Source organism: Numenius arquata, chromosome 8 (assembly GCF_964106895.1).
Source record: "Numenius arquata chromosome 8, bNumArq3.hap1.1, whole genome shotgun sequence".
Classification (NCBI taxonomy): domain Eukaryota; kingdom Metazoa; phylum Chordata; class Aves; order Charadriiformes; family Scolopacidae; genus Numenius; species Numenius arquata.
This window is the reverse complement of record NC_133583.1, coordinates 11,607,263-11,631,430: the sequence shown is the minus strand read 5'-3', so window position 1 is coordinate 11,631,430 and position 24,168 is coordinate 11,607,263. Positions and strand designations below refer to the sequence as shown.

The window sequence follows — 24,168 nt, the reverse complement described above, 5'->3', positions numbered from 1 at the left end:
AGCTGCTGAGGAAATGTGAGGAGGAAAGAAAGGCAAACTAGAGAGGTACAGGAAACGAGGAACAAAGGGTGCAGGCAAGCAAGGTGCTAAGAGATTGAGGTGTACCACCACTCCAGGGTGATCTCAAAGAGGACAGCCTGTCCTCTGGCTTTTGCAAACAGGCCTGTCAAGCAGAGAGGGCAGGCAGCACAGGTGACACACCTCTCCCCTCTGTGCCATGCCATTGGCTCTTCCCCTCTCCCCCAAAATGAATGATTCACAGTTTTGCTGTTTATTCTCTGGGTGCTTTGTCAGCTGGTGCTGTGCTAAGCCGCAAGAGCAAATTCAGTCACTTTCCAAATCATCTGATTCCCCCAGTGTCCTAGTAAGAGTCATGGCCTGGAGCACGCACCTTGCCTGAGACCTCAAGGATTGTGCATTTACATTTCTGTAGTCTAGGAACTAAGTAAAGTTAATCATTATTATTCACGTCACTGTTCATACACACACTGTTCAGCTAAGATGGGCGTTCTCTGTTTGACACCTCTAGGTATGGGCTGTTCCTCAGATCTCATCAGTTAACAGCAGTTGTCAAATGACAACAGAAAAATTTCCCCCTTAGGTGTCAGCTCCTCTTGGCTCACAGGCACGAATGGATGCTAGTAGCATTTAACTGGAAATGTACTCATTAGCACTGGTAATGGTTTTCTCAAGATGGGCAATTATTGGGAGGAAGAATTAAGACTTTGAGTTCTAAATCACCTTTATACCCTACAGTCAACAACAAGTAGAAAATCTTATGGTACTGCCATTCAGACATCACAAGTAAATGAATATACTTCATTTTGATTTTCGACTTACAGTGCAACATGAACTTTGCTCTCCATTTTGAGTCGTTGTTTAAATTATACAGGAGCTTCTTGACCTTTATTACATCCATGGAACTACAACTCGTGGCCAGGAAATTTTCTCAAGTGCCACAGTTTAAGCCTGGTGAAATTAACTGGGAGAAACATTTCAGTTAGGAATGAGCCTAAAACCTAGGAATAAAAAATTACTGCATTTTCCCACAAAGGCAGCAATCAACAAGCGATGACAACAAAGCACAATTATTAAATGACAGCATCTCATTAATGTCACACTGGCTTTAGCTCTAGGACATACTGCACATCCCCAGCTCCCACTGAAGATGCTTGAGTTGAAAGAACTCGGAACATCCCAGGGGAGCTGAGCACACAACATACTCAAACCCTCTGAAGGATACTAACTGTCATTTATGGCAGGAGAATTTTGTTTTGTACTTATACAGTATTTTAACTGTTTTCAAACAAAAGGCAAAGACAAAAAGGAGAGGAAAAAGCCTCCTTCATATTTTAAAATTGTCTATTGGGTTTTCTTATTAAAAACATACAAAAAAGGAAGATAAGGGTAAAGTCAGAAAATTCTGACCCAAAACCTATTTAGGGTTATTTAACCCTGCCTTACATAAACACCCTAAAGGGAAATAAATCTTTCCTTATTCTTCTTTGTATGACCCACATTCTCCAGATCCCTTTAAGGTCTGATCCTGCACACACACGGGCACAAGAACAACCTCATCTGCATTTGGACTCCCATCAGACCTGCTTGCCTCCATGACACCAAGCAGAAATTAATGGTGTTACATTGCTGGGAAAGCTGGAAAGAGAGGGAATGAAGCTGGGGAGGGGTGGAAATCACTCCCTGAATTAAAATTATTTCTAGGGCTGAGCACTTTCACCCCCCAATCACTATGTGCTGGAGCCTCTCTGTGTCCCTGGGAGCTTTGTGTTGGAGTTTCCTGAGCAAATCCGACTTCATGGTCATGCTCAGTGTTGGCTGGGGCAGGCAGGTGTGTCAGCGGTGGCAGAGAAGACACCCCAGCTTCTCCAGGGAGCCACAAGTCCCCTCGCTGCCAGGCTTGCGCCAGCTCACGTCTGTGATTACGGAAGGAAACCCGGTGCCTGTGCCCGTTTGTAACACCGTGTGAGCCATACCTGGAGAGAACCCCAAAGCCACCCCGCTCTCCCCACGCCTGACGGGCGCCCGGGTGGGTGCTGTGTCCCCGGTGTCATGTGCCGGGCGGCCTGGCAGAGGGTGCTGCAGGGAGAGCAGGCACCGGCCGGGAGGGCTGCTCCCGCCCCGCACGCACACACACACACACGCACACGCACACACACACACACGCACACGCACACACACACACACGCACACGCACACGCACACGCACACACGCGCACACGCTCCTGGAGGAGAAGATGCGGCTGGAAAACAGCGCCTGCATCTGAGCGCAGCAAGGACCAGCCCAGCCGACGAGGAGGTGCGGAACCGACCCATCCTCCTCTTCCTCCACCCTAAAAAAAAAAAAAAAAAAAAAAAAAAGGCACATATAAAGAACAGGAAGAAGATCACATGTTATAATAATCCCCTTTGCAGCCAGACAGGACCAGAGAGGAGAACTGCCCAGTCAGGACTCAGAGATGTGCTAGAGTTTGAAAGGGAGGCAGAGACAAAACTTGCAGATAACTAACCAGCCCTCGGGAGGGAAGGAAACCCCCAGCCCTAAGCCTTGCTGTAGCAGGAGGGAGGAAGGCTCCTCCACCTCCTCCCCTCTCCCTTTCCCGCCCCCCCTCGCCTGAGCGCTGGGCATTGCCCCTCCACCCCGGGGGAGCAGCCCCTGCCCGAGCCTGCCCTCCTGCCCCTCCCCGGGAGCTGCAGCCCCTAAATCCCGGCCAGAAGCCGCGGTCCAGCGGCAGAGGCGGCAAGGGATTTCCCAGGCACCGGCACCGGCACCAGCGAGCTGGCGTTGGGTTTGTTTTTCACTCCTATCCCCTGGCGCTGGTTGTGTGAAGCAAATCCCTTGGAGGTGGGGGAGAAGTGGCTTCCGTGACAGCTGAGGGAGGAGGGAAATAAAATAAAATAGAACAAACCAAAGCATTAAAAAAAAAAAAAAAAAAGAGAGAGAGAAGAGCCAAGAAAGCACTTGCTTCTTATCATCTCTGAAGGAGAAAAGCCAACTCCGTTCTTCTTATGACCCTCTGCTGCCGGGAGCAAAGGGAAAGCAGAAGGTACTGGGGTAGACCTCCTAACAAAGCAGGGTTCAGGCTGCCCGGACCCCATCGCTACCCCGGTTAGCAGCCGGCTGCGGGAGGTGCGGGGGGGGTAGGGAAGGTTGCCAGGGGGAACCCAGGCAAAGCCACAACGAAGCTCCACCAAAAGCGAGGAGCAGAAATGAAAGTTTTGAAATAGCATCCAAAGAACAGCAAAGGACCGGACGGAAGAGAGCTCTCGGCGTCGCATCAGCCCTCGATGTGCATTCGAGGGGCTGCATCAGGGATGTGAACGTCCCCGGCTGGCTGCATGGAGAGGGGTAAAGACACAGAAAATCCTTGTTATTTATTTATTTATTGGAAGCAATGTACGGGTGACACCCAGAAGGCATCTGAGCCCTGAAAAAAAAAAAAAGAACAACCCTCCTCTGGACCCAAGCAAGAACAAGAAGAATGAGACAGCAGCCTTGACCCCTACACTGAGAGGAAGGTGAGCAGAAAGAAAGAAAGAAAGAAAATAGAGAAAAGCCATACAAGCACCAAACCTGTAGATTACTGCAGCTCTTTCTTGCTTCACTGAGGACAGATATTTTACTGACAGCCATGCAACATAAAGGCATCGTGCTGATTGTGTTCTTGGAATATTTTATTTCTGGCCATGGGGAAGCAGGTAAGCAAAATAAATCAATATTGCCATTCTGAAATGATTTGTCCTAAGTTTAGCAAGGGGAAAGGGAATAGAAATCTGTTTGTTAAAATAATTTATGTCAAAATTTTTATTTTAGATTGGATCTTTACAAGGAATCTGGATTAGTCAGTATATACAAATGCTTCTTTTTCCCTGCAATACACAGCTTTATAGCTCAGACTCCTCAAAAAGACTTATGATGTACAGTTTCATAGATCCTTAAAAGAGAAAAGTGTATGATTTTTGAGAATGGGAGAAAAGTAAGAGAAAGAAAGAGGTAGATGGACTGAGATATACTAGATATTTGTTTTGAAGATGAAACACTGCCTTCCTACTCAGGACAAGAGTGAAACGACAACATCCTTGGACAGCATCACTGTAGGAATCTGAATTATTCTCTGTTGACTTAATTTTGCATCATAAAAAGTCAGAGACACTGTTTAGGAATTACTATTTATCCAAGACAGTCCATTCACTCAATGTATTCCCTGAATTAATAGTTAACATGTAGCAGACAAGATTAAATTAGCATTAGAGAAAAAATGGATTAGGACAGAAAGAGAAGCTGATTAGTTGTGTGTGTAGGTGAGTGTACAAATAAGCATATATAGGAATGATACAGCTGTAATGGTATTTACATAGGGTCCTAAAAACACCAGGGATATGATGAAGACAAATTGCTTAAGGGAAAGGAAGCAAAGCGTTAGATTTTTTTCTTCCTGCTGTGAGTTAATACATCTTTAAATTTAAAAGGGATGAATTACAAAGATCAAGTCAGAAAAATAAAAATAATTATTGATAAAACCACAATACATCCTTGATGACTTTGCCTTTGAAATACTGGCTTGGGATCTCTCTGTGTAGGAAAGCATATCAATGGTTTACTTTTCACCTGTGCGCTCACAGTATTAAGAAAGGAAGAACACTCTTCATGCAGTGATTTGAAAGTGATTGAAGTGTTCAGCCACCCTGCAAGCTCCAGTAAAGTCAAAGGCAGATCAGGTGGCTTCACCTCAGATTACTCCCCAGCTAGAACATTTTTGATAACATAGACATCTGATTTCCATAACTGCAAGAGATATTTTCTTAAAAACTGAAAGCAGCCCATACATTTACAATCCTGTCATATTATCCAGTGACTCATTTGGCTGCCTGTCACAACCTGACAGGGAATGAGTGCAGGGAGGACATGCACCTTACTCCTCTTAGTGTCTTACCTTGGGCATTCACTAGTTTCCCAGGCTAAGATTCTCCCTACAGGATACATATGTTGACACACAGCACAGAAAGGTTACAGAGGTATCTTGTAAAGTTGGTGATCCTATTGTGGAAAGCAGCCTGTTATAAACTAGCCTAAATTTGCTCTGCATCCAATTCACAAAGTAAAAATTAATCCTCAAGGAAACGTAGCCCACAGCTGACTGCTTGGAATGTGAATTTGAGGGGAGGGAGCATGTTCTCTTTGGAGCTAAACACACTCAGAATAATGGTGTAGGACATAGTGAATAACAGCAAAATAATTGGATACTGAAGGTGATGACACTAAGGATTCAATGTCACTTTAAATAAATATGTGCTGCTTGGTCAAAAGGTTGCACAAACCATCAGCCTGTCAAAGCACAAGGGTTACCTATTATTATTTTTTCTTTTTTTTTTTTTTTTTTTTTTTTAGAAGCAGTATAAAAACCTTGAATTAACCTTGAATCTTTACAGGTTCTGTTACAGGCAAGGTCAGTCCTGCTCAGACAGTTCAGACTTAGCCTATCTGTGTAAAATGATTTGGAAGTCTCAGCCCTTTCCTGAGCAAGCAGAGGGGTGTACGGGGAAGTATGTTTTTGACATACTTTATTATCCTATAGAGTAAACTCCCTTTTCAGCCCTGTAGTTGATCCCTCCTGGTCAGAAGTGAAACAAATTGACAGGACAGTTGTCTGGGGAGTACAAGAAGCACAATATTTGTGGGGAGTACAATATTTGCCTTCTGCCACCTCTGTGCAGAGAAGACAGTCCGGCTTGTTGAGACTGAATCCTTAGGTCTTTAAATATAATGCTAAGGGAAAAAAAACACCCCAAAACTTAGTGGTTAGGCTGGAGGAGTCACCTAGGTTGTATATTGTGAGATGTGACACTTGGGTGATCCTTCCCTTAGTCTTATGCAGGTGAAGGGCGTTATTCCCCTCAAACTCTGCAGTGGTCTGAAAACTCTTGCTGGGGACAGTTGCGGGGGGCTGGGACAGTTGGGACAGTTAGCGGGGCTGACAACAGCTTGGGCTCTTGCTTCAGCCCCAGCCAGCCCCGTACCTCCCCAGGGGAGCAGTGCCCGGGGGAGCAGTGCCTGGTCCAGCTCTCCTCCCGATGGCAGCCCTCCAAAAGGGGGCGTGGTGTGGTCAAAAATGGCCATTTCTAGCACCGAGCTAAAAAGTCAATTGCAGGACCTGATTATCGGTAGGGTTTGGTTTCCTCAGGTCTGGGGTTATTCAGCTCTTCTGCAAATGAAGCTGTAGGTGTTGGAGCCCACCGTTGCTCCAGAAGGGATGTGGGCAGGCAGACTGCAACTGGCCACAATGGAAGAGAGCCCAGACATGGGATCTTATTCTTCTGTCCATGCCTCATGTCATGGAGGCAACTTGGTTCCGTAGCATATTCAGAACTTCACCTCTGGGGTATTTATGAAGGCTGGATCATTAGCTCCAGTTATCAGGGCTATTTTAGTGCAGAAATACATCAGACTACTCATAAATAGACGAAGACTTGCTGAACTTATTGCATGTTGGCCCCAGACAAACCAAAGGCTTGTATAGCACTTCTGTTGTAACCAGCATTAAGTGATACAGTTCTAGGTATGATTAAGAAAAACTTGAGCAAATCATGTCCCTAGGGTGGTTAGCTTTAAAAGACCATTTGCAAGGTTTTGGTTATTAAGAAAAAGTTAAACAGATATAGCACAAGTGAAATCCAGGTGTGATGTACATGCTGAAACTACTCCATCAAAAACATAGCAAGAAGATGCCCGAAGGTGTTAGTGCTTGCATGTTGCTCAGAACTGTGATTCATTCTCCTGTCTCACTGTAGAAGACTTGAATACGCAAAATCATGAATTTGTATATGGAAAAGAAATAAAAATTCCAATTCAGATCACTCAGGAAATATTAGACATCTTTCCAGTCACACCATCAGGCTTTGCCTGAGTTGCCATATGACCTTTCTTCTGTCGGATACCCAATGGAGGGTGAAAAAAAAAACCTTTAAAAAATTGAACCTCTTTTAATTAATGTCTACAAAGTTATGTTGCATTACAAGGCTCTGAAGTCAGAGATCTCGGTTTGAAATGGTGTCTCAGAAATATCAATAATATCATCTCCTTTGAACTATATGATTCCCTAATCGTCAGATAACACCATTGTTATAACACGTGCCAAGGATGTGCCATTGACCTGCCACCTTGTGGCACAGCTCTGAGGGACCAGAAAACAAATAAATGAATGAATCATACCATTTATGGAGACAAGCCATCCTCCATGGAGTAAAAGCTAATCAACTTCATAATAACATGCAGTGTCCATGCACAATCAAACTGTTTAGTACTTGATGAATTATTCAATGTGTCCTCCTGGCAGTTGGGGTAAGTTGTTTGTTCGCCTGGCTGCTGTTTCTCCTCTGCAGCCGCCCCCCCTCGCTGTCCAGATTCAACATTTCGTGTTGTTTCCACAGAATCAGTGAGTGATGGACAGGCTGTGCTATCCTTGTGGCCAAGCAATGTTCTGCCAATTGATTTCTTTAAATGCAAAGCTTTTAATCGACTGCAGATTTTGTTTTCCAATTTCTCTCCTCTCAAACTGCCTTCTGCTAATTTGCGCTTTGTTCTTCTCCCATTTTCCTAATGACACAGCAGTTCAGACAGGAACTGTTTATTGATGGTGCTGCATTAGCAGGCAGAGCAGATAAACCTTCTTGTGACTGTTGTTGAGGAGAGAAACCATGTTTTTCTTCCTTTTCCAGGTTCAGATAAAAACAGTTGAAAAACTCAATACAAGACTAAGAGCCCATTTAGGGGAAATATAAAAAGCCATTCCTTTTAAAAAAAAAAGTTTCCTTTTTTACTTTCTTGTATGCTTGTCTGCAAAGCTTCCACTATACAATGCCTTAAATTTAGAACTCCAGCATCCTATTTCCTCCATGAAAGCTTCAGTGGTGCTATCCATCAATAGAGATGGACTTTCTTTTAATTACGTGATATATTTATCCATAATCCAATAGCATTTGTAACATTGACCCATTCTTAATCAAAACTAAGTAACCTGACTCTTAGTCAGAGCTAATGCTTGTTCAAAGCTCAGTTGTAAGACTAGTCCCACTTATATTGTCTGGAGGAAAAGATGACACCCTTCTGCAGCACTGAGAAAAATCAGTTAATATTCAAACTACTTTAAACACAGAAATTACTGTGCTTTCCTTATTTCCAGTAGTTTTTACCAACAGTTTGGACATGAACATGAACCTAAATGCCACTTGCAAAGACATTCCTGAGGCACGCAGCTGTAGCTCATTATATTTTTGCTGACCTGCAAGCATAGATTTATCTTTATTTCAAGAATTCTGCATGACTCAATGAAATTCACCCTCCACAGCAGTCAAAAATTTGGAATTTCAGATGCTCTGCAAAAAGGAGGAAGCTCTAAACAACTTTTGTGGAAACCCGAGTCCTTTTTCAGGAGAAAAAGACTCAGAGAAATTGCAAGGAATCTCCCAGATAAAATCTCTAAAGCTCCTGGTGTTCCCCTGCAACCATACAAGGCTCAGATGGAGTTCATCATTAGAAAGAAAATACATTGAAATGGTCATCAAGCAGTCAGGATGGTGTGAGGGCTTGGTGGAGGATCTCTGGTAGCGCTAAGAAACACCTGCTCAGTTGAAGTTGGGGAGTAAAGAACAGAACTGACAGAGCCAAACTTTCCCATCTTCTCTGCTTTCCTCTCCAGCTGACTTCTGCAACTCCTCTCTCACAAAAATTCCTCTCTGTGCTGGCACAGGGAGTGCTGGTGGGACTGAGGAAGGGCAGCTTTCATTCCTTTCGTCTGAGGACTATTAGTTGCGCATGAGTTTCATCCAACTACAATTTGAGTATTTTTATAGGGCTGAATTAGGGAATCTTTTCTTTGACCTAACTTGATTTTAAAACTAATTTTGCTTGATTTTAAAGCTAATCCCAAGTAGGGATTTTAAAATTTGACCTAGAATGTTGAACTAATAGATGACTGAACTGCTCCTAGATTACCCAGGGTTTAAGGTCATCCATGTTTCATTGGAAGGGTCATTTCCTGTAGGACTTACATCCAGCCATCTGACTTGTGACCTCTTGGATTAGATTTATGACCTTGCAAGGTCAGTCTTTAACTCCTTCTACACTGCTATATTGCAAAGAGGACATTGTATGTCATTAGAAAAACTGTTTTCTCCATTATGGTAACAAGGTTTTGGAATGACCTTTAATTCCAGTGTCACAAGACACTACTGATTTCTAAAAAATATTAAGACTTTGGAGTTATCCCTATCTTTTCTTAATTTAGAAATAAGTAGACAAATACATTGAAGATACCAAAAATTTGCCAGTATTTGCAAACTTAGCAAACAGAATATAGTCACCTACCTCCACGTCAAGGTCTTTAAACAAAAGATAGAGTTGCTTTGCAGCTCTGCTAAGCATTAACAACTCCAGCTGATCTCAAAAGGAGCAGCAGAAACTCAACACCCCTCAAAATTATGCCAGTAACACTTAACTATAGAAAAACTTGCTTTCTTTATGTGTTTTTATGTGTAATTAGTTTCTGTAATTTGTTGGGCAGTAATCATCATTTTTCTTAATGTGTCTACAGTGTATAGTACAGTTTGACTCTGCTTTCTGGTAACAATGAAAATAAACACATTGAATACATTCAGTCCTCAGATGCAGAGCTTTACTAGAGTCAAAGTAAGAAAACACAAAATTTCTGTGGTTAAACATAAAAGTCAATAGACCAACACAACTGCATTTTCAACAGAAATCAAAGTTAAGTGCCATAAGCATGAATTTTCTAAAGACCTCAATTTCTGAGTTAGGTACTAAAACCAAGTACTAGATTTATTGAGAAACTCCCTCCAAACTCAGTGTGAAAAGATGAAGTAGCCCTCCTTAGAAGGAGTCCTTTTGGATGTCAGTCCAGATGAGGACTCCAAACACTTGCACGGTTACTTGTGCTACAGCCTCAGAGCTATTTGAGAAATTCTACTTGTGTTTCTTTTGCCTGTCTTTCAGATCCCATGAGGCTACAAGCCTTCCGCTGTAATGGCCGTTCTTGCAACCCTCCGGTGGGAAACCTTGCAACAGGGAGGACACCAGTCACTCTCACCACGTGTGGCCAGAACAGCACCGAGCTGTACTGCTTCTACCCAGACCAGAATCTCCTCCATCAGGTCTCCCACAGCTGTGGGCAGCCTCGCTGCACCAAATGCAATGCCAATCAGCCTGATAACTCCCATCTCCCAGCTGACATGACAGACGATTTCTTTGCAAACCCCATCTCCTGGTGGCAGTCTGCCCAGGGGGTACACAGGGAAGAAATCAGACTGGACTTCGAAACAGAATTCTACCTGACCCATGTCATTGCCGTGTTCAAGTCACCTCGCCCAGCTGCGATGGTGTTGGAAAGATCCCAGGACTATGGGCAGACTTGGAGGCCCTACAAGTATTTCTCTATCAACTGTACAGCAACTTTTGGCCTCCAGGATGATCTCGTTGAGGAGGGCTCCATGTGCACTTCCAGGTATTCAGATGCAGTGCCCTGCACCAGAGGAGAGGTAAGCAATAACTGAGGTTTGGACTAAGCTTAATGTCAAACAGCTGCAGACTGGCTGAAAATCAGTGTGTGCTCAGAGATACTGAGAAAGGTAGCCCATCCCCAAAGGCTTTGTGTTAAGAAAAAAAAGGGGAAGAAAAAGAGAAATTATATATCAATGAAAATGAATGGAAATGCTTTAACAGATTTCTTTTATGATAATTGCACAGAATAGGATTAACATTGCCTAATTTTACATTGCAGATGCTAATAACTGAATGAGAATTCCAACAAAATAGATGTAGGGAGATACACATTTATAGAGTCTGATTCATTCAAAATATTTTCCTACTTTAGGATGACATGAACTGCACGGTCTTTCTATTTCTTCTCCATATAAAAAGTTCTAGATGATGGAATGACTTTTAAATACACCCTACCCCTAAGTTTAGTGTGACTTTTCTTGCTGGGGTGACCACTGTGACTGTATTGAGTCATAGGCTCCAGAAATGAAATCGTTCACAAGAGGGAGTGGGAGTGAGCAGCCAGGTTTCACTATTCAACAGTGGAAAAAGGCCCTCCCTTGGTATGAATATTCTGATGTGCTATTAAATGTATGCAGAAGGCTTTCTTTCAAAATAAACGTACAATTGCTCCGATAAATTCCTCTGACAAAAACATTAAAGACTGGTTGGTAATCAGATACTTAGCTTAGTTATAACCTTTTTCATTCATCAATCTTGAAACAGTTTAGATAGGAAAGAGGGTAAATATCATTGGTCTCACTTTATAGAGGAGACAGAAAGGCACAAAGGGAGATGATAAGACATACCTATAGTCACAACAGAGGCTGGAGTCCTTTCACTTCCTTCTCTCTTCCTTAGAGAAATCACAATCCTCTTGGTTTCCCTGTCTGGAAGTGATCACGCAGGTTTGGCAGTAACACTTTGCTGCAAATTAAGCTCAGGTGTGAGGTAAATGGTCCAGATAGGTTTCAAAAACACAGTGGTTTAGCAGTGCACTTCAGAATGCGCTTGAGAAGAAAGAAACCAGTGTGCTATACCTGAGACAGGGAAACAGCAGTAAGGAGAGACTGAGTTCATCTTTGTGCAACAGGATGGGAAACATCTCTGCATATTAGAAATCTGGAGCAGATCATCTGACTACTAAAGTGTCTTGTTTCTGGAGTAGGAATTCTGCTGGTCAGTTATCATGATACATTTAAGTCAAATACATCCAAATGTCTTCTGTAGGGAGATTACAATTTGCCACGTCAATAGAGAATCTAGGCAACTAATATGATTTTCCACTCTTGTGTGCCTTCCAATCAAACACCTGGAAGTACTTTGCAAGATCCTTTTAATGATCTTCAGGACACATATCAGGGTCCTGTTGCTGTTTCACGGATGAGGAAAGAGCAGCACAGAAAGGTGAAGTGTTTTGTGGTAAAACAGGACAATTCTGGTTGAGTAAGGAAGAGAATACAGGGTCTGAGGCAAATGCCTCGGCCTTAAATGCAAAACAACTCTTCCTTTTCTAGTACAGTATCCCCTGTTGCCCTGCACTATGTTGGCTTTTGTGCTTACTTAACCTTGGGGAATATCATTAAGACCATGTGTTGCTGCTACAACAAATCTGAGAAGTGGATGGCAGAAAATCAAATAATAAAACATTCATCCAACACAAGCCTTTGTGATTACAAGTGTCAAAATGATTCTGTCAACTTGGGCAGCAAGAACACTGAAATGAAAATGTGTGTGCTTAATCAATCTACACTGTGGCTGTACATGATAGAAAACAATAGTAATAGTAAGAACAGTCATATATTTACAGGTCATACCCTTGCAGATCCCAAATGCTTTCATGAACTGTTACATGAATTGAACACATACAGAGGTCACTTCCTCCGCGGGACAGAGAGCTGAAGCTTCAAAGCAGCACACAGGAATCTGTACAGCAACTTAACAGAGAACGAGACAAATACTGTTTCACAGCACATTAACCCAAAAGGATTCTGAAGTCCTGGACACACTTTACAGAGACCTCTTAATCAATCCACGAAATGCCACTATGACAAGGGTGCAAAAGCATGAGGCTTTTCAGGTCAGCAATATGACACAGAAGGTTCTTTTGTGAATGACAATAAAGGAAGGCAGAGTGTAGCTATTTAAAGTGATACCCGATCAGGTCAGCCTGAGTGACACTGCTACACTTAAAAGTCTCACGGGACCTTTCCCCACGCATCTCAGAACTGCAATTTAAAATCTTATTTTTAAGATGTCACAAATGTCACCACGGCATCCCCTCAAGCACTTTCTCACACCTGACTTGGAAGGAAGCTGATTGAATTCCCACCACTACTTTGTGCAGTGTTCTCTGCTTCTCTTTCACCTCCACTCTGACGTATCCAGTTACTGATTCTGGCTAAGCCTTGGATTGCTGAGGAGCTCACATCACAAGCTGACAACATTTCTAAAATGATCAAAACCGTTCCAACTTAAATGTTAATTAATGCTCTGACATAAATACCAGTTTTCTCTACTGAGGGGGTTGAAGTCATTTCCACTCCATGACACTCAGGTTTTTCTTGGGCGTTGTCCTACTCGCTTGGGGAAGAGACACAATTTCCTTTTTAACTGGGAACAAAAGGAATCAAAAAGAGACATGGTTTACTAAGAACACTTAGGTTTAAAACCCATGTTGGACACATCATGAAACAAGATTTGGGGTCAACTGTCTACCAGAACTGAGAGTGTAGGTGTGAAAGGAGAAGATGGTAGAGCTGCAGTAACTTAGGTGCATCTATAAAGTGAGATGCACCTCCCTGAGTCAGCACACTCTGGTGGTCCTCCAAGACCACTGAAAAAGGCTTTTCCTGGGACCATGATGGGAAACCTGGCAGAAGATAAACTTTTAGGAGAATAGAATGAAAGCAAAAGACATTTGGGTGTGTGATGTGACAATGTCACAACAGAACAATATGTATCACTAAATTAAGGTGTATCCCTTGTCTCTTGTAGATTATCCCTTATCTTTCACCTCTGACGGGGTCACACATCTTCATTCCATCTCAGATAAGACACAGCTGAGGCAGAAGGTGTCATGCATTGAGGAACAAACCTGTAGAAATGCAAGGAGGTGACTTCCTAATGTCTCTTTTGCAGTTTTCTTTTACTCCAGCATTTACTAAATCCCTTACTCCTGTTCAGATCCAGAGTACTTCTGCAGCTAAAATCTATCTATCTGAGATCCTATGTTCCCCCATCTTAATGCTTCTGGCAATAAACTTGCTCTGTTGATGATTTCTGGTCTAGGAGACAGAACAATTTATTCACTGCCAGTTGCCTACACATCATTTGCTACATATGAAGCACCACAAAATCAACACCTAACTTTCTATGTTTATAAATGCTTTTCAGTGAAAATCTTCCACTAGCATGTCTTAAGTCCTGACTGGCCTGTTAAGTACCCTACGTTTTGTCTGTTGACTTCTATCACAATAAGAAATTATATATTAAATGGGAAACAAATGCTTCTAATCTTTGCCCTACTCTTAAGTGAAAATATTCTTAAGTATTCTTAAGGCAGAATAGTTGCTGCTATGCTCATCAGCTTCAGAACGCTAACTTCCAATATAACATCATGAACTAAAACCAACCTAACCTTTCTAAGGTCTGTTCATCTACTGTAAGTGCATCTACAGGCACTGCTTGCATGGAGTCTTATGCATCAACTGTGTCCAGTTGTGGGCTCCCCAGTTCAAGAAAGACGAGGAGCTATTGGAGAGAGTCCAGGTGAGAGCTCTGAAGATGATCCAGGGGAGTGGAGCATCTCTTTTGTGAGGAAAGGCTGAGAGACCTGGGTCTGTTTAGTCTGGAGAAGAGAAGACTGAGATGGGATCTTATCAATGCTTATCAATATCTAAAGGGCAGGTGTCAAGAAGATGGGGCCAGACTCTTTTCAGTGGTGCCCAGGTGTCAACAGGCAGAAACTGGAACACAGGAAGTTTGATCTGAACATGAGGAAAAACATATTTACTTTGAGGGTGACAGCACTGGAACAGGCTGCCAAGAGACGTTGTGGAGTCTCCTTGTCTGGAGATATTCAAAACCCGCCTGGATGTGATCCTATTCAACCCACTGGAGGTGAACCTGCTTTGGCAGGGGGATTGGACTAAGTGATCTCTAGAGATCCCTTCCAACACCTGCCGTTCTGTGATTCTGTGATTCCATAACTGAGACATTTTTAACCTACTTGTCCATCCACATGTTTTTCTAATTTAAAAACACAGTACTATATAGTCATGGAGCCTAAAAGGAGCCTTCAGGTCAGCTAATCTAAATCAAAACTCTGGTCCAAATAAAAGGAGAAATTACCAAAGGTTGTATCAGACATTAGTGTGACTTACAGTTCAAACATCACATGGGGGAAATAGGGACCAAAATGTTTTAACCTGCATCCTGACAGCACGTGCACTCAAGGATCTAAGAAATTAAGAGCACATTTTTAATAAACTGGAATATCTGGAAAGTAAAACCAACGTTCTCCTCCACTGAAGATGATGTTTGCATGAAAGGAAGACATTACCATGCAGAGCAGGGTAGAACACTGACCTGCTTAGTTCTGGTAGAACACCAGACCCAAAAGGAGACCCTTCCCCTATTGGGCCTAGCTACTGGAAGGGAGTTTTGAATCAAAGGCTGGTTCGTTTATGTGAGTGTCTGTGTGACAGATGACACCAATGAAGTGTGATATAATAAACCCATTACTGGAATTCACTGGGGGCTGGAAGAATTGTGTATGCCTGAATTAAGTAACAGGTTTCTATGGCAACATGTTAAGTGTGCCTTGCGCAGAAGACCTGTTCATTCTCCGTTTTGTATCCTGCGGTGACCTCTTCAGGGACAGAAGTCCCCAGCAGTGCTTTTTGTCAAAGATGACTGGACTTGCTTTGTAGCTAAAAGACTTCTAATCACTGTTCTAAACACACTCTGTGAATGCCAGATCAGGACATGTTGTGGTGGGATGCAGTTTTGTCTGCTTCAAAAAACACCAGGTTGTTCAGACAGAAGCCACAGCCAACCCTATGGAAGCCCTTTTCCTTGGCACTGACACTGAAGACCTCTGCTGCCTTCCTCCATCTACAGGGACTCCCTGAGCAACAGTTACAGGCAGAGGGGGACCACTTCCACACAGACACCAAACTGGGTCAGGGAGAGGGCTCTGTGTGGAACGTATGTGATCCTGTTCCTAGGACCTACATTTTTTGCTGTCTTTTCTGAGGCTTTTCTTTTACTGTATTCATGCCAAACCTTTTGATAAACAAAGGAGGATCCCCCGCACACACACACATACCTCATTAAGTAGCAACATCAATAATTCAAGAGATCACCACTGAAGCTTCAGTGGCTTCTTAAAGGTCTGATCTCATATGGCAGTGGGGTCACTGAAAAGAAACATGCTTAGCACATCACAAGGTTGAATTCCTAGTAGGTAAGATGCAAGGGCAGGCTCTTGCACTGCAGTGAATTGCCCAACAGTCATCAGGACTGGCCTCTCAAAGTTGCATGATGCTCGGGTTATTCCAACTTCCAGACGGAAGGGATTCCAGGAGGGATTAGTCATTAGTGGAGGTAAGTGCCCAAATGTTATGACTAGGGCTGTCTGTTCAGCATTTCGTTTAACTTGAACTGTAGAGGAGATAGAACGCAGAGGCGAGTTGAAAGGAAGCAGTTAACACCAGCAGTGTAAACAAGCAGATAGCACTGCCAGGCCCGGCTTCCCTGGAGGAAGAATTAAGAGGCACAAGGATTTGTCTCTGAAAGGAATTTGAACTGACGAGACCAGTCCAGCATTCCCATCCCTGGCAAATGAACTTCAGGAGAGCACCAAGTGTCCTACTCTGACCTTGTTCTAATGAGCCATTTCAGAGACCTTTGGAACCTTATAAACCAGCCAGAAAGACGGAGGTTTTTTTGAGCATTGCTTCTCCATTTCCTGAGCATACAAGGCAGCAGATATCAAAAGAATTTTTCTTCTCACCCTGCTTTATAAAACCTTAGTGGAGTTGCAGCCATGACTTTTTTATCAGCTCTCAACTGTGAAAAAATTCTTGTCTAAAATGCTATGAATCTTAGAGATTCGTTATTGGAATTTTCAAACTCCAGGCAAAAGAACACTTAACTGTTTGCTCTATGGTTGTCCACACATCACTGTCATGGTGAGACTATACACTTAGCTAAAAGTCTGTTCACGTGTAAGATTTCAGCGAAGGAGATACAAGTGGCTCCACTTACAAGAAATGGATGCTCTCCCGTGAGAATACAGCTTGGTTGACATTGGTTGACAATGATGGTGATGGGTTATTAGAACTTGCCTTGACAACCCAGCAGACAGAGTGAAATGAGTCTCCTCGTTCTCAATCCAGTTCCCAGCCGGGCCGTCTGCATCACAGAATTCCTTGCACTGCCCTTTGCCATTTCAGAGCAATTATCATCCCTTGTCATGAAAAAGGACACTGTGCTTTGTGGGAACATGGAAATGTTCTCACATCCCCACCTAAGGTGGTGCTATGTAGAATGGAAGGAATTTTGTCCATCCCTTGTAAACAGACTCCAAGCTGAAGGTTTTGTACCCAATGGTCTACATTTTGTACTCCAACTACATTACCTGGCTTGATAGAAGATACTGCTTCTCCCTACAAACCTTGCCGTTCTACACAGACATAGAGATTTACATCTGTGGATAACCTGAACCTACAGAATACATTTTGTGTGAGGAAGAGAAAAAGTCTGCATGGCTCTTCAGATTTGTCTGCCTCTACCTTTAATTGTGCAGTCTTTCCCCACTGTCATATTGGCAGCAATGCCTAAATATTAATATTAATGTCACACTGACCAGATTACTGGAATAACCTCAACGCAAATGCAAATTGAAGGGACATTGACTCTTTCTGGTTTGGAAAACACAAAATTAATTCAAGATGCCACTGTCTTGGTAGTATCTGAGTTTGCCCGGATCAGAGAAGTTTTAAAAATCAAATGCACAATTATTTATTTAACAAACTATCATATTCTATACTGGCTTCTAAGTTTTATTCTGTGGAAGGACAGAAAGCAGTGGGTCTTGACTAAAAAACACTATTCCTTGAATCGTCAGAATGGGTCTTCTAACAGCTAAGAGAATAGCTAAGCTTTCTTTGTGCTCCCAACAGTATTTCAAAACAAGAAAAAGACTACTTCTTAGTAAAGACTGCTGTACCACAAAGTGGAAGAGTTAATTTTAGTCAAGAGGCTCCATCAAATACACCAGAGGATATTTGCCACCGTGTAGGAAAAATTCTGAGACAATTGTTTACTATTCCTTTAAGAACGAAATCAACTCACATGAAAACCTCTTAATGAAGAGGATTTAGGACTGATGAGAGTTTTTATTGCAGCTTCCTTCTAATGGGCCTAGTATAAGTACACAGACATTTCGGATCTCATTAACCTGATTGTGTGCAACATAATCAACATAGCTTAAGGATGATCTGTAATATCAAATTCTTGTTCTGCAAAAGGATCTTCTTTTGTAGGAGGCCATGCATTGGCACTGCCCTCCATTTCTGACTCATATTCCTTGACCTTAGGCTATGAGCTTGCAAGAGGGAACCTTTGTTGTGTCCACATCTTTTCTGACTAATACTGTCTGGAAGATCAGGTTAAGAAAACAGAATTGTCGGCATCAGGAATGGAAAAGCAAAACATATGGCAAGAAATCAAAAATCTGAGACACTGTCTCTGGAATGAAGATGATCTCTTGACTGGGGATAAAACAGCACCAAGCTGTGAAGCTGTGCCAACTTGTGTGCAGCAAAACCAATCCTCTAACAGTGGCTACCTTTTTTAGCCTTGCACACTTCCAGCTTTCTCCAAACTTCCTTGCTCTTAGAAAGGCCAGGAGAGTACAGCATAGTGACTGTCTTTTTGAGGAGCAGCTGATTGATTGACTTTTGAAAATAAGAATGACAAATATGCGCTTGATAGCAGATATGCAGATAAGCACGAACGTCCTACTGAGCATTCAGCTCCAGTGTAAGTTCCTGATTATAAGGGAAATTCAGGATCTAGGATGTATTTCGACAAAGGGTTGAGACTATAGAGGTGCTGAATACCCTCAGGTTCTACTCAGTTCAATGGAAGTGGAAAGATTTCTAGGATGTCTCTTAGCAGGCTTAATCACTATCAGATTTTCTTCTGCAGCTGTGCAAATGCTACTTTTATGAAAGCTGCATACTGAGGTTTAGAAAAATGACTTGGGGATTTCAGAGAAGTCTGTTACAGCAAAAAAAGAACTGAGCTTCCACGGAGCTTGACACCAGATAGAGATTTAATTAGATGAGAAATAGCTTTACAGTGAACATCATGGGAAGCTTTTTTCAGAGCTTGCATCTTAATTATAAGAACACACTTCTTTTCCATTACACTCTCTCTGTCTTTTACATGAATATAATGGAAAACTGCAAATTTGCGTGATATCTCTGGGAAATGAAAAATTAATCATGTTTCTGCCTTTCTGCAAAAGGCAGAAGTCAAATGTCTATCTGTATAGAAGAAATCTGCTTCATAGGCTTCAGAAATACAAACCTTGTTAACTAAAAAAAAAAAGGAAAAAATAACACAGTGAAAAGATGGAGTGTCTCTTCCTGCAGCTCGTGAGTCTCTGAGTACAAACACTTAGGTTTATTTCTAATCTAATCTTTAAAACACTTATGCAGAAATGGGTGAGACAGCCAAACTCTTACCTTTTACTTATTATTAAAATTGCTTGTATTGAACATCCATCTCTAGGGATTCTCAGACAATTTTACAGATATGAATTTATTAATCTTCCTCCCATGCCACAAAGTACTGGAATACCTATATTACGTTTTTTAAAAAAGTAAGCAGGGCATACAACAGACTTCTCCTATTCCTACTGAATTCACTGGCAAACCAGAACAGCATAAGTCTTAAGTTACTTGCTGAAAGTTATACTGAACAATTGTGCTGGGGCTTTGAACAAATGGTCACATTCCCATTTCTATATTTTGGTCACAGTGACATCTCTTCCTTTTTTACAGAAATAAAATTCTTCATTGTACCATATAAAATTATCAACCCATGTATACAACCACCACCAATCTGTCTCCTAATTTAGGATTAATTTATTAGGGAACCATAAACCCAAATACATTCATTTAAAATATAATAACGTATTCTGAGTACAGAAAAAAAGTTTAGTGGTTTGGTTTGGGTTTTTTTTTTTAGGTTAATTATGCATTTATGGAAAAAAAAATTCAGGGCATGTAAGGTGAGATACCAAACCTGTTGTAAATATTCATCCCACTCTACAAGTATTTGAATCAATGTACATAGTAGACTAATAGGTATAACTTATGGATTGTAACATATTGCTCTTGACAGTAGGGCAACACATATGTTAAGCAAGACCTAACAACTGGCACTTGCACTTTAATGTGAGAAGAAACATTCAATCAAAAATGAGCCAAGAGACGATGATTACATTATACGCTTCCTTGTGCTCAAGGATTTTAACCACCAACATTTCAAGGAGAATGTGTCCTCCAGAAGGGAAGAGAGAGGAAAATTCCATTTTCCAGTTTTATGCACATAAGAAATAGTGATGCTAAACTGATTTAAATATGAAATAAATCTGTGCTACCTCTGTGCAAAATGCAGCTCACCTAAACCTGCTTATATTGCCACAACATCCCTGCTTTGACTCTGCTGATACAAAATGTCTTTGTTTAAGTTAAATCCTCAATATCTTTGATTTTTACAAAGTTAAGGAAGGCTAATTCCTCAGTGGCTGTTGAATCCAAGAAGACCATAAAAATGCCACTCCCAAAAGACTTCACTAGTGTTATGTCACCCAAATCAGATCTTTAACACTTAACAAGTCTTGCCTTGGGAGACATAAGGACAAACAAATCCAGTCTCACCACTGAGCTTATTCCAGACAGAAACATGTCATGAATTAATCATATAAGCAAAGTCTTGTACCTCAACTGGACTGGAATTCTGTTTTTTCTTAAAAGGATGACACAATCCCTATGGGACATCCAAGCTATCGACATCTCTACTCACAAATAATGTTCAGAGTTCTAAGGGGATATGGAAAATGCCAAAGCAACTCCCCTCAAGAGATGCAAGGCCAGAAATGAGAACATTTGCAAAACAATAAACCCACAGGGAACCCAACCTTTTTCCAAGCTGTCAAGCAAAGAAACAAAAAGCAATAGAGCTTCGTGAAAGCAAATGGCCCTATGCTGAGAGAAGAGCACCCAACAGCTGTTCTTTTGCCTAAAGAATTCAGTGCTATCTGGATGCCAATTAAGACATGGGGAGGATGGATAATTGACTGGAGATCTCAAAACATGAATCCATCTCTTTAAATTTATCATACTGTATACAAAATAGGTTTATAGTAGAGCTATACAATGCACGAGATTTCCTTTGCAGTTAACACAGCACAATGCAAGACTACTGTAATCAAGCAGAAGTATAATGCCAGAGACATAGAATAAAAAGAAATATTTTGGACATTATCTAGTCATTTTTTTCAGAGAAGCCCAGTAAAAACTGTTTTTCTTCACCTTATTCACCCTTGCTCTCTGTCTCCTGTGAGGGGATCCATAGCTGTTCTCAACTGGGAACTCTGGGGCCCAGAGACATTAAGCCTCTTGCCCAGGTCACTGGCAGGACCAGTGCAGATCCTGCAGAAGTTAATGACATATTGATTACCTTTTTTCAGATGTCTTGTCCTGGAGTAACGTACCTCTGGCATTTATGTTCTCAAGCCAGTGATCTGTTAGGTATCGTCTGGAGAGCTATCCTGAAGTGAGATTTTTTTTTTTAATTTATTAATTTAATTTATTAATTTTACTAAACATATATATTAGAGAAGCCATTGACAAGAAACCTAAGTGTGAGAACAGAGCTTATAAAAACCAGTAGCTGAACAGACTGCTTTACGCTTGGTTCCTCTCTTTTATGCCAATTTAAAAGAGTTTCACAAGGACTTTAAACCATTAATATCCCAGTACTTAGTTTTTAACCCCGCTCTGAGATCTCTGAGCTTAGCCAGCTCTGCAGAACAATTCCATCCAGTTCAGTGCCTTGGTCTTAGATTAGCTGACCATGTGGGAGGAAGATGTGGGCACCTATACACAACCAGGTGCTCAGGACTCTGAGAAAACACTCCACCTCTGTGTGGTCCAGATGGGACTGGAAAGAAGGAGGGAAGGTTCATGAAACTGGTTTCTACTGAAAAGATCAGACCACCCTGGATTAGGGGAACTGGCCAGAGGAGGTTTGGTCTTTGTCCTGGGAATCCATCAATAAGGGGAATGCTGGGTGCCTGCACAAAACAGAATGGGCCATTTGCTTACAGTTCCATTGACTGGGGGAATGTAGACATTGGGGTGGAAAGGCCTGGGCTATTTTGTCATGGCTTCATTGGTCAGGGGAGTGTAGGCACCTGCATTGCACAACCCAGGCAATTTGCCCATAGCTCTATCAAACAAGGAAGTACGGGCTCCTCAATATCACCAAACAGGGATGTTTACAGCTTTGTAAGTAGCTGACAGTGCAAGAGAAGGCAATTAAAAGAAAAAGGAACAGAGCCAGACAGAAAATGCTGCAGACAGGTGGAAACTCAGCTGTGATATTCTGGGATCAGTCACAGCCTCACAACTGCTTATGTAGAGTCTTCTAAATAAGAACTATTTTTCCTGAACAGTGCCTTGGGATGTTTGCTGTGTATGCAGAGTCCTATTAATATTCTTGGATGTGTATCTTCTGTCTTTCAGGTGATTTATCGTGCCTTAAGTCCAGCTAATAAGATTGAAGACCCCTATAGTCCTGAAGCTCAAGATCTCCTGAAACTCACCAACCTCCGCCTCCTTTTGTTAAAAAGACAGGAATGTCCATGCCATGGTTCAGGATTGGTAGAAAAACCTCAGAGATTTGCTCACTATGCTATTTATGACCTGATCATTCGGGGAAGCTGCTTTTGCAATGGGCATGCAGAGGAATGTGAGCTTGCCAACAGGACAGGAGTCATGGAGAACGTGGTGAGTTCTGGACATTCACTAACTTTCTAGACTTGTTACCTGCTTGTGCTTTCTCAGCCTAACGGTACATTTTGTGTATCATCCTGTCCAAGCCTCCCTAAGCCTGTCTAAAAAAGGGTAGTGGTGTCCATCCACGGTAGTGAAACCCCAACCACTCTGGGAAAATATTTCCTATAACCTTTGCTGCAGTTCCATGTGTATTGATTGCATTGCAAGAGATGGGTCCTTCTAAAAACTCTGGACCTCAAAATACCTATAAATTGCGAAGAGGCTTTGTAATTGGAACAGAAATCCACCCCCAAATATAGTGAATGACATCTCCTACCTATATGCCTGCACAGAACTGAACTGATCTCTTTGATGCAAAGACTACCCTGACCAGAACTTCAGCATCAGATCTCAAATCTCAGATTTCCTGAGCTTTGGAGACATGAGCTATTCTGCCATACTTAGTGTTTCAGCCGTTACTTTTAGGTTTTCAGCCTTCTGTGGTTCTGTTACTAGAACAGACAGCAGTGTTCAGGATGTGAAAATAATTTTCACTCCCCCACTCTTTTACCATTCAGCTTAAAATAAGTGAGAATATTTTTTTAAAAAAGAAGTCAAACCTTATAGGAAGATTATTCTATAGTACTATGGCTACCTCCTCCCTGTTCAGTCTTTTATCTGCGTTTGACCCTGGATGCGCAGATGTGAGTTGTGTTTGTATGCACACTCAGAAGTTGAGATTCAGGGGAATGACTACTGTCTCCTTTTTGATTTAGCTGCAAGTATTATATAGAAGAAATGTAATAACAGTCACAGGGAAATGATGCTAACTAAATATCCACGTACATCTAAGCACACAGATGTTTCGATGTACCTGGACATTACCTACCACATCACAGACAGGGTTCAAGCCACTTTAAACTAGTCAATGGCTCCACTGATTCCAGAAGGCTGTCTGTCTCTGTAATGGGTTTTGAAAACCAAAATAACCCTTAGAACTTTAGTCCCTGGTGCCCTCTGACATAATAGACGCAAGAAATACGTCCTCAGCTAATTTCTGTCCCTTTAGATATACAGTACACTTGACATTTTGGGTTATTTTCTTCTGGAATGTGTATTCATTATCTTCCTTTCAGCTTTTCTAGGTTCAGAGGTAGATATTGTGAGATAATTAGGACTGTATGAGTTTCACAATATTTGCAAAATCATTTCTGAATCAGTTCCACCTGTGGTATAAATCTAAGATTCAGCTACAGTATTCAGCACTAGGTGATATTATCAGGTTCAGTTAACTATAAATATAGACTCACTTCAGGAAAAGGGAGAAAAGCTTTTTGAAGAGTGCATCCTCCCCATTGCAAACTGTTAAATATACCCATAGTGAAAACAAATAAATGAATAACATGCTAAATGAATACAGCTGGTAGAAGAATAAACATTCTGCCCATCAGAAAAGGAGAACACAATATTGTGTACATTACTGGCATAAATGTTATAAACTATGACTTGGGTTTT

General features: G+C 41.8%; 1 protein-coding gene across 1 annotated transcript in view; it reads left to right on the top strand.

Moving 5' to 3' along the window:
- The first annotated feature begins 3,650 nt into the window (after nt 1-3,650).
- Nucleotides 3,651-24,168, top strand: part of LOC141467546 (netrin-4-like) — a 48,713-nt gene continuing 28,195 nt past the window's right edge. The window contains exons 1-3 of the mRNA XM_074152147.1: nt 3,651-3,717; nt 10,028-10,569; nt 22,402-22,665. Of these exons, the coding sequence (XP_074008248.1) occupies nt 3,651-3,717; nt 10,028-10,569; nt 22,402-22,665 (873 nt within the window). The remainder of the gene's footprint in view (nt 3,718-10,027; nt 10,570-22,401; nt 22,666-24,168) is intronic.